The sequence below is a fragment of the Pyxicephalus adspersus genome, chromosome 1 (assembly GCF_032062135.1).
Source record: "Pyxicephalus adspersus chromosome 1, UCB_Pads_2.0, whole genome shotgun sequence".
NCBI lineage: Eukaryota > Metazoa > Chordata > Amphibia > Anura > Pyxicephalidae > Pyxicephalus > Pyxicephalus adspersus.
The window spans coordinates 27,567,775-27,578,909 of record NC_092858.1 but is presented as its reverse complement, the minus strand read 5'-3'; the positions used below and the strand labels follow the sequence as shown (position 1 = coordinate 27,578,909).

The window sequence follows — 11,135 nt, the reverse complement described above, 5'->3', positions numbered from 1 at the left end:
TGCATTTATGTATGTATATATTTTTATGCGCATGCATTTTTTATAGCTCTGAGATATATATATATATATATATATATATATATATATATATATATTTATATATATACTTATTAGCAAACATTGTAGTCATAAAAAATGTTGGTTATTTCAATGCACAGTACTCCATCGACCGGGGGTAGGGGGTAAGAACCTTCATTTCTGCTTCTTGTTCTTATAATGGAGAAAACTAACTCAGTATGCCAAGAGCTGACCTGGAAAAGCATACTGTACAGTAGTTATTCAGTGAATTTTCATCCGTTTGTTAATAACCGTCTTTCCAGGCCACAAAAGGATTCTTACATCAGAACGTTTACTGACTTTCTGTAATAGAAATAATTGTAAAAATGCATGAACATCGCTTTCCTTTTTCAAAGAGAAAATATAATTATTTACAGTTTTTTAAATCTAATCTTTTAATTTATATTTATTTTAAATCTAGATTTCTCCAATCTGTAATACATAGTATATTCACGATAGAGGATAGAGCTTTTTTTAAAGCACACAGGATTAAAACAACAAGAAGTGGAAATCTCCCCAAAGTGAGGGAAAATCTTAGTTGTTTTTGGTAGAGTTGTCCCCATTAGGGGTTTTCCCCCTTACCTCCTATTCTCGTGACAATGATATAATTTCGGATGCTCTTCTGAGCAGGGTCCTCTCCTCCTCCTGTGTCACTGTCTGTATTTGTCCCTCATTTGCAACCCCTATTTAATGTACAGCGCTGTGTAATATGTTTGTGCTATATAAATCCTGTTTATTAATAATTTCTCATCACAGCATGTCCAAGTGAAAATGATTAAGAGGACAAACAGAGACATTGAATCTCCCAGTGAAGGCAGAGGTTGTAAAATCACTGGAACTACAAAATATTCCCATTCTATACTTAAGGAAAATTTATAAGTCTAGGCCTAGACAAATCCTCCCTTTTAGATATGTTGGAAAACTGTAGGATCTCTTACAGGTTTACATCCTGTTTTGGTGACCCCTGTCACTCCTGACTTACATGAATGTCATTAGGACAGTGGTTTGAATGTTTTCCAATAGGGTCATCTATAAAACCCAATAGAGGACCTAACACATTTACTGTTATCAATCAATAGGAAATCTAGTTCTGAGTTGGGTAATAAGGAAATTCTGATCATTACATGACCTCTAAATAGTTGGCCTGTAGCACTACCTACAGGTAATTATAGGTACTACAGCAAAATCATTCCAAGAGCAAGCCAACACTCCTAGATAAGAGGATCTTATCCCTATCTTACCCTATGAAATTTAATCCATTAATTCTGTATAGGGGATGTGAGTCTGAATGTTGACTGATCCATGTAAGAATGTATAATGTTTGTGCTGCCTTATGATAATTCGGGGTTGGTGTAGGAACTTGTTTAATGGAGGACACTTTGTTGTGGCAAACAGTTTTACACACAACTTTTATAGACTAAACTTCTCCATTAAATTATATACATATTGTTTTGGTTTCTCTCTGTGAAAAGGGCTATGATGTCCATGTATTTAAGTATGCAAATGGTTAATACCATTGTGGGATCGTGGCTCTACTTGTGTAACCAGAAGCACTTTGTTCAGTGTGAGAGTCATTTGTTCTGTAGTAAGGCTAGACTCTACTGTCACAGAGTTCTCATGATTACACAGGGAGAGCCACATTCTCCCTGTGTAATCTATAGCCTACAAGTGTAATGGCTCCGGCTCCATTCTGCATGTCTGTTAAAAGGAAAGCTTCTTTAGCTTTCATTTGTGAATTTAAATGTGTTTGTAGTGGCAAATTTAAAATGGATACATAGGCTTCTATGTGAATGCACACGTAATATTGTTTTCATGAACTAGATCTAACTTTTTTGTAAAGCTTCCTGGAGTTTGGCTTCCACCTACAATACATAGAGTTTATATCCATATTCATTCAGTTATGTCATTCTAATTAAAGAAAATAGCCCAAGATTTTCATATAGATTTCCAGACTGATCAAACACCTAGATTAAGAACTAGCTGTTTAGGAGAAAGTAACATTTACTCAAGAAGGAATCCAACATCTTCCATGGAGATGTATTCTGGAGCCCGCAGAATACGTCTCCTTGTTGTAGTGCCTGTGGAAGATTTTGTTTTCTTCTACATTGGGCCTGATTTATTAAAGCGCTCCAACACTGTGAATCTGGGTGATCCAGAAAACCTGTAATGGATTTCTTAAAAGTAATTTTCTATGTGTTAGCAAATGTTTTCAATCCTGGACCAGATCCATCTCAGGATTGCTGGATCACCCAGCTTTACTGATAAAAGCGTATCCTCTCCAGTCTTGAAGAGCTTTAATAAATCAGGCCCATTGAGTCTGGCCATATATATGAACATGATTTGAGGTTGTCCTATAAACAAAATGTTATTGCAATCATTAGGATGTCTTGCCTCAGTTATTCAGGTTATAAAACGTTCAGATTGTCAAACACTCATCACTCATATAATGTTGATCTTGTTATTCCAGGAGGCTCTTACATGATGGAGCAAGAAGAGAATAAGAGGACAAGGACAGCATACACAAGAGCTCAGCTCCTGGAGCTGGAAAAAGAGTTCCTTTTTAACAAGTACATCTCTAGACCTCGAAGAGTTGAGTTGGCTGTCATGTTAAACCTGACGGAAAGACACATAAAGATCTGGTTCCAGAATCGCAGAATGAAGTGGAAGAAAGAAGAAGACAAGAAGAAAGGACGAGGAAGTGACCCAGAACAAGACTCTTTGGTGTCTTCTGGAGATATAATAAAAGATGATTCTCAATGCAGGGGCAACACACAGCCCTCCCGAGACTTGGTGCTTTCCCCTCCTTTGCCAACATCATCATCCCCACATGTTCATTCTATGTCTTCTACTGGATCCCTCAGACAAGCTGAGAAACGATAGAAGTCATGCCTTCTAACAAACTGTAACTGAAGTATTATTGTTGGGTATGGAATGAACCCTCTGGACTTGTCCACAAGATCTACATGTGAACTATGCTTTAAGTAGTTATTGAAAGGACATTGTATATGATGTGTGTTTTGCAAATGCAATATGTGTGTCGGTATGCTTATGTAAGAAAAACTAGGCCACCTGTCACATGATCCATTATGAAAGTGTTCTACAACATAATGCATAGCATAGGTAGAAAAGGTCTCTTGAACTTTGGCAAAGTGTAAGTTAATTTTCACCTATCAAGAATTGTTTGATGGGTGATAGTTATTATACACATAGGCACCAGTGGACAACCATCTACTATATTGCTGGCCTATTGGCCAGGGTTAAATGTATTTCTGAGATAAAGCCAGCACTGAAAACATTTGCACATTCATATCCAATGCATAAACATGCTATGTCTAGCAATAGAAGCGTAGAAGTAAATGCAATGATAAATTGTGAAAACATCTGTTTGGACTGTACTCTACATGTGATTGTCATTTACTACCAGCTAAACTGATCATCTCTGTTCAGACAAGATCTGATTGGTTGTTAAGGCCTATTGTATATTGCACAACATAATTTCCCTTTGATCTCTCATAGCCATTTCATTCTAGAATGCTATGGCCAATTTTGTTGCAAGGGTTCAAATTCAGCAATAACTCCCCATTACCCAAAGAAGGAACCCATAAGCATTCCTGAATTTGCATCAGAAGCCCCTTATACACAAGTTGGAGTGTCCTCACGTTGTACCTAGAAGGACGTTCGTGCTGTGCCAGAGAGGATGAAAGTTATAGTACTCTCTTTGGTTGGTATCACAGCCCCTGTTTTATACATGACATTCAAATATCTAGATCATTTCATCACTGGAGATTTCGGAGTTGATATTTTTAATTAGGAAAAAAAGTGGGAACCCCTAAAGCCACCAGAAGTAATGAGTAGAGACTCATCAGTACATTATTTGAGACATATCAGAATCTCTGTTGGTTTAAAGCTGAATTTCAAGCAAAAATTAACATTTCATAAACTTTCATATGCCAAAGGATTTGTATTTCTGTTCATCTAGAGGAGTGTCTCTCAACCACGGTTTCAACCTGGGTTCCTCCAGCAATGAGCAGTTTGTGACTTTCAGGTCAGTTCAACAGATACCAGTAATCTTTTTGTCTGTCTGTAATGGTGGCAGCCTTTACAAAGGCCAGCAATATAAGAGGCATTTTCCTACTTGCTACCAGAATAATGTAGTGGGAGCTGTGGATATATTACAGTAATTATAGCAGGGGGATCCCTGAAGACCTGCAAGGTATTTCAAGGGTTCTTGCCAGCATATGTGAATATGAACCTGAATGTGAATACCCACCTGAATTGGCCCTATTACACTGATTGGCAGTGGTACCACTGCCTCATCCAATCTAGGTCCTGGTGTACAAGAGACTGATATTGATTTAAATTTCGGTATTTATACATGCTGTAATTAAAATAAATGTGATACAAAATAACATATACCTTTATTTATTTCCGTTGTAGTATTTGCCTGTAGTTTAGCTTTAAGTCTCCATCATATGCAAGAACTTGAAATTTCAGTTTCTGTAAATGAATCCTTTACAGCAGAGGTCAGCAAACTTTTGTGGCCACTAGGCCATTTCAGGGGTGGGCAGGAGCACAATAGGCCAAACTCTCTGTCGAGTCCCGTCCTAATGGCTCTGCCCCCACCAGGTACGCCCCCTGAAGGAAAATCCCTCTCCTCCGTATGCATTGCGTAGGAGAGGGATTTCCCTTCAGGGGGTGTTCCTTATTTACCACGGCAGCTGAAGTGTTACCACCAGCCACGGTAAATAGGGGAGCCATAGCAAGGGAAGGCTCAAGGGCGCATGCAACTCCGGTGCTCTGGTAGTTTGTTTTCGGCCTAACGCCCCCTGGCCGACCTAGCTGGCAACCCATGGCCCCAGAGCCGCGGGTTGCCATCTGGGATTAGGCCGGATTGGCCAAGGGGCCTTAGGCCAGAACAAACTACTGGTTAGGCCGTATCTGGCCTAAAGGCCGGAGTTTGCTGACCCCTGCTTTACAGAATCATTGCCCTGTTCAGATTTCCTTCACACAATAGAACCTACCATCAAAAACCCAATAATAGTGGACATATAATGCACATGAAAAAAAGCAGATTTTCAGGGGTTTTCTGCAAGAAAACTAGCAATTCTTTAGACTCTCTGCCTTAAAAATTGTGGTTACCTCACAATGACAAGGGGCAGCTGTGATGAATGTGGGGCCATGTTTGTCTCGCATAGTGGGCCTTCTCTGGGCTTTACACATTGAAAATAAAAGTACATGTTCCAGAATGTTAAATCAGTGCACCCCATACTGTAACACTCCATCAGTGTACCACGCCATGTGGCATGCCATGTCTATTTAGACAGGTGAATTCTAGTTCATCCATGTTATTGAAAGGTTCTGGAAATATCACAATGTAATATATAAGCTGTTATTAAATAATGTTGTACCATGGTGTAGACGGTGTGTTTTTGTTACCTTCAGCTTTGGATTTTGTGAATGGCTTCTTCCTAAGTTCTTCTGAGTGTTAGACGTAAGGAAAAAGTGACTCCTAATGATTAAAGCTGAACTCCAGCCTAAGGCTGAATTTACATGGAGTGGCTACGGAATAGCTACTGACAGCCGCTATGTCTCTTAAGCCCTCTTATTGCAAGTGACAAGCTCTTACCCACTGAATTGAGAGCTCCTGCTGCTAGGAATAACAGGGGTTAAGCGGGCAGAATGGCTGCCAGCCATGCAGCCTTGTATAGTTGTATACAACACTATTGTATTGAAATTGCTACCCTGATTTGACTCCACTTTGTAAGCCTTTCACATTGTGCATTAGAATCTGTAGCAAGTCAGATGAACAACCCTCATTTCATGGCTGCAAGATGTCCAACATCATCTAGCTCTTCCCTTCCCCAGTTGTCCTGGCCTGCCCCTTTTATATTTGGATTTTAGTCATAGGGGCTCGAATCACATAAAAGGGTTACCTAGGAGTGGCACCCTGCCAGCTTCCACCACCAGCTATGATCTGTCTGTATTGCAGAGAAACAACATGATGATGTCATTGGGTCTATGTAAATGTATTGGAAAATTAAGTTATTATTTCAAATGTCCTTATCATGGTGATGAGGAGGAAAGGGAGACATAACTTCAGCTTCAAAAACTCCATGAGATTTCAAAGGGAAGTGTATTATAAGTGGTATGTCTTTGTGTGTGTTTGGCAGATCTTCCATAATCTATGTCCTGTGCAAACTTCACTCCTTGCAGTAACATGAGCTTTAAACTGAAAATAGGACTTAATGTAAGTGATATCATGAAAAGTCATTACAATGACATCTACTAACTATAAAGAGGATCAAGAAAGAATCCCACAAATAGAGATAAAGAAATCCTAATACATGGTTTTGTGCAAGAGAGCCATAGCCAGATGTCTCATCAACTCATCCACCATGAATAATGACTGGTGAGGAACCAACCATTCTTTGGAGGACTCATGAGCTCCATCATCATGATTTTTCTGATGCAACTGACAAATGGATGGGGTGCACAACAGAAGTCAGGGAAAAGACATACCCAGCTTTCTAATGAACTGGAAAATTTTAAATGTTTATCAAGCAACCTTTTATGTTTCAGTTTTGGATTGACGTTAGAAATCCTATAACCCATGGGTGTCCACTGTAGGGGGACGTGCTCCCACCTACAATTTTATGTATCATCACCAGACCATGAACACTTTTAATTAGCCTGATCCTGCCTAATTACCTGCACACTACCTATCGAATGGCTGCAATGCAGCAACTTATAGGAAGGATCTAGAACTTAAATCACAAGCTGGCACCATGGCTGTTATATGATGATGACATGGTGGAGAGCTGTGTTGATGCAGTGGTGTAGGTGATACAACCCTGACACAAGGAAGCTCATGAGTCATGACATCAATGAGCAGCAACCACTCACTCCCAGCCAGCTCTGGTACTGCCATCCTCCTTCAAGGTACCTTTGGGTGACACATTGCCCAAGCTCCCAAGCTCAGCAAAAGCACAGTAGATCACAACAGGGTTGATTTACTAAATAGGTTTAGGCTGATCACAGCAAAATGATGAGATAATTTACATCTCTTATGAATATGGTGAAAATTCAGTTATGTAAAAAAAAATTCCTGCATATGACGAATTTATGCCCTGTGATTATATTATTACTGCAATTTTGTTCAGAACATTACAGGGAACCTATGCCAAGAGAAATATACAGTCATATATTCACTCACTGCCCTGGAAAATATATATATCAGTAATATTTATGCTAAATACATGTTCCAATAATTCTGCAAGTATTTAAGTCATTCATTTACCATAACAGCCAGGTAATTAGCATCTCCAGAAGAAGGTGTTCAGTGTGTCCTTTAACAAATCAGGACTGCTAAAAAAGAACTAAACTTAGAAAGTACAAAATTGTGAGCAAGCAGGTTCTTTATTGCAGTAGGGACAATCATGTGTTCCTTTTCAGAGTTTAAAGTTTTTGGCCATTTGGATTGGCCAGGTTGGAATGACATAACTCCCACGCATGCACTCCATTCATTTCCGGCAGGCAGCTATGCCAGGATCAAACACCGAGCTGGGCATACGCAGCCCAGTGTTCATTAAAGAGATAACTGAGAAAAGACAGGTAAGTTTGTTTTATTGTAAAAGGGACATTGCTTGTCCCATCTGCAATAAAGAACCTGCCTGCTTGCATTTTTTTACTTTGTACGTTTATTTCTGTTTTAATAGTTGAGAGAATACCGGGACATTCATTACTAAATATATATACTTCCTGAATAGGCTTGTATATTTATCTGACATATTCTCTGCATGCTTATTCCAATCAGTGAGCCAGAAAGCACTGAACCCAAAGATCGCCAGGAAACTAACATGTTTGGATATAGCTCAGCAATGGCAAATTCTGGTTTACCTTCTACTAGAGCTTCGAGTTATGTTCCAACTGGAGTACAGGAAAGACATAATAAATGGAGAAACCAATGAGGATGTAAGTGAAAAGAAGTGCCAACCATACCAGGACAATGCCCACGATGACCATGGCATACGATAAACTAATGAAAGGAATAAATCTGGAGGCATGTCTTATTGTCAATATTTAGGAATAATGGGATGAGGATGACTTTGAGGATAAGGGTAGACATTTGATGCAAAAGCTAAAACAAAAAAGGCAATATTAGGAAAACCCTGAAGAGCACACATAAAAAGCCTACAGTCAATGAAAGAAACGTTATTGATTGCTCTTAGAAGTAGTAAAGTGGATACTACAAAAATCATCACCCATTAAACGACATAAAATATTGTCCAATAATTTTTTTTTTTGCAATATAAACTTTTGTTACAAATAATATTACATTCACAATAAACCTTAAAAATGAGTCTTTGAAGTTATTTTATTTTTATATTTAATGTTTGGAAAATGCAGATATATTTCAAGGAATGGGGTTGTCACAAGATTGAATTTCAGTTGTTGCTAATGGATAACTACACTGTGCATCAGCGGTGTCAAACTCTGGCCCTCGGGGCAAATCTGGCCCACAATGTCTTTTTTTGGCCCCCAAAGGAATCCTAAATGTGAATTGCAGCTGGCCCTCCACTGCATTGAAATAGCGCCACTACTACAATTCCCGGCATCTCTCACGTCTATAGACCAGCGGCCTCTCTGCCTTTGCGTGGGCCCGCACTGGACTGTTTTATAGACGCAGGGAATTGTAGTAGCGGTTCTATTTCAGTTTCAAGTTTGGCCCGCGACTTTGTCTAAGTTTTAATTGTGGCCCACTGTGTATTTGAGTTTGACACCCCTGCTGTACATCTTTCAGCCAATCAAACATGAGGTCCAGGGTATTATTCAACCACAGCGCCACTTGCTGGTCATGATTGATAATGCACAGACTATATATATATATATATATATATATATAAATAAATATATATATATATATATATACTGTGGGTTATTCTTTTGTAATTTTGTTATGTTTCCGACTTTTTATACACATTTGAAAAAACATGTAAAAAAGGTCAAAAAAGTTTTTAAAGCCACTTCCGGCATTTTTTTGTGTTACTTAAAAAATTTCTGAGTGTAGTAATGTCTTATATTCTCACAGATTCTTCTAACCCTTCAGCAATTTGGGGCTTTACATTTGCCTTCTAATTAATTTACATTTAAAATGACAAACATTTGCCTAATTTTTAAAAGATTTCTGCATTTCAAGAAATATGATTTTCACTGCAATTTTGTGAAATTCCTTCTCTATATACCCCGAAACCCGGAAACTGGAGCCTGACATGATATATAACTCTAATCATGAAACATATTTGTTCTCTTGCGTGACTGTAGGTTTATTGTAAATAAAATATGCACTAGCTGCCTCTGCCATTTATTAGTATTGTGCCTTATGGTAAATCTAATTCTAGTTTTGATGCAATTCTACAAAAAATTAGACCAGAATAGAAATAAAATGCTCACAACCAGTGAGTGCCCACCATTGGTTCTGGGATAAAAAAATGCTGAGATTTTCCTTTTTGTTGTCAGATAGCCAGCAGCATACACTCCATTATGGAAAGGTTTGCCTATATACTTTGTATATTATATGTGGTCACCAGAAAGAAATATGACTGTCTGAGTGTCTGAGTAGTTTTGATGTATTATGTATTTGTATTTACATGCCCATAGACACAAATTGGTTTTTGTCTGATTCCATTTAGAAAGAGTTGTGCCCAGCCTCTGATCTCTACTAACATTTACATGGCATGGCTGGCTCAGTGGTTAGTGATCTTGACTTACCAGCACCGGGGTGCTTGGTTCAGATCTTGGCATGGACACTATCTGCATGAGTTTGTATGCTCTGCAGATGTTTCCTCCGTTTTCTCTGACATCCCACATGCAGTTAATGTTAACTGGCTTTCCCCCAAAATTGACCATAGACTGTGCTAATGACATATGACTATGGATGATTAGATTGTGAGCCCCCTTTGGGGTGTAGCTCCAGGTGCCTGGCACAGTGTTGGTTGTTAAAGAACCAGCCTGGTACCGCTCACTGATGCCCCTTTTCATTATCCATGTGGCTGCCACAGGAGAAGCTGCATGTATCTTCCCCCCTGGGGCAGTGGTTCATTGCCATAAGGAAGCAGTAACCACACCACAACATCATGACCAGTATGAACATAGGCTTGGGGGACCTAATAAAATACTACATAAAGGGCTGGGTTCATTAAAGCTCTCCAAGATAACAAGAACTCTTCTCAGAACTGAATACAATTGGGCACATACTCCTAGTCAACCATTATGGTTTTCTTTGGAGATAAGCCCTGTTTCCTCTCCATCGGCATTAACAGTGATGAACGGCTGGGGGCCCAGACTCCTATAGACTCTTGTATATGTTAGGAATCTTCCACACTTCTCCTACTGAGTAAGGGAGATCAAAGAATGGCAGCCATCATAATCAAAGGAAATCAAATAATCATTCACAAAATATACACCGATTCCATGCACCTAGAAGCGCTATCTAAACCTTGGATTCCAACAGAAAATGTAAAGTACACAATGGCTGCTTTATAGGTATGTGAAAACTTCATAATAAATAAAGCAGCGTTTCTCACACCCTTTAACTTGTGGGAGCCCTTTCAGGTCTTCAGAGAACCCCTTCTATAATTACTATATCCACAATGGGTCAGTGGGATAAATGTCTCTTACACTGTTGGCCATTGAGAAGCTCATCATCCTTAAAGATTGCCAAAAATGAACATTGGTGCCAGGTAAACTGACCTGAGAAGCATAAACTGCTCATTGCTCAAGGAACCCCCAACAATCTCTGCAGGAACCCTGGTTGATAATCAGTGCAGTAAACCCTAGGAGTGGCCCCATTATACTAGCAGGGCCCCATGTACTCAAATCAGCCAAGGGCCCTTGGTACAATGCATCCAGCAATGTGTATGAACATGAACCTCCATCCGATCCAAGTGCACATCTAAAAGTGTATCATGTCTGCACAGCCCTCTGATAGATTTATTGATCACTATACATTTCTATATTTGTCTTTACTCTTAGAGTTATAGGGTGTACAGAATTATCTAAAGGAAATATTAAAGCCATGA

General features: G+C 39.1%; 1 protein-coding gene across 1 annotated transcript in view; it reads left to right on the top strand.

The window, feature by feature from the left end:
* PDX1 (pancreatic and duodenal homeobox 1) overlaps window positions 1–4,646 on the top strand; it is a 19,657-nt gene extending 15,011 nt beyond the window's left edge. Inside the window, exon 2 of the mRNA XM_072431550.1 lies at window positions 2,525–4,646. Within this exon, the coding sequence (XP_072287651.1) occupies window positions 2,525–2,937 (413 nt within the window). The 3' untranslated portion in view covers window positions 2,938–4,646. The remainder of the gene's footprint in view (window positions 1–2,524) is intronic.
* Window positions 4,647–11,135: the final 6,489 nt, after the last annotated feature.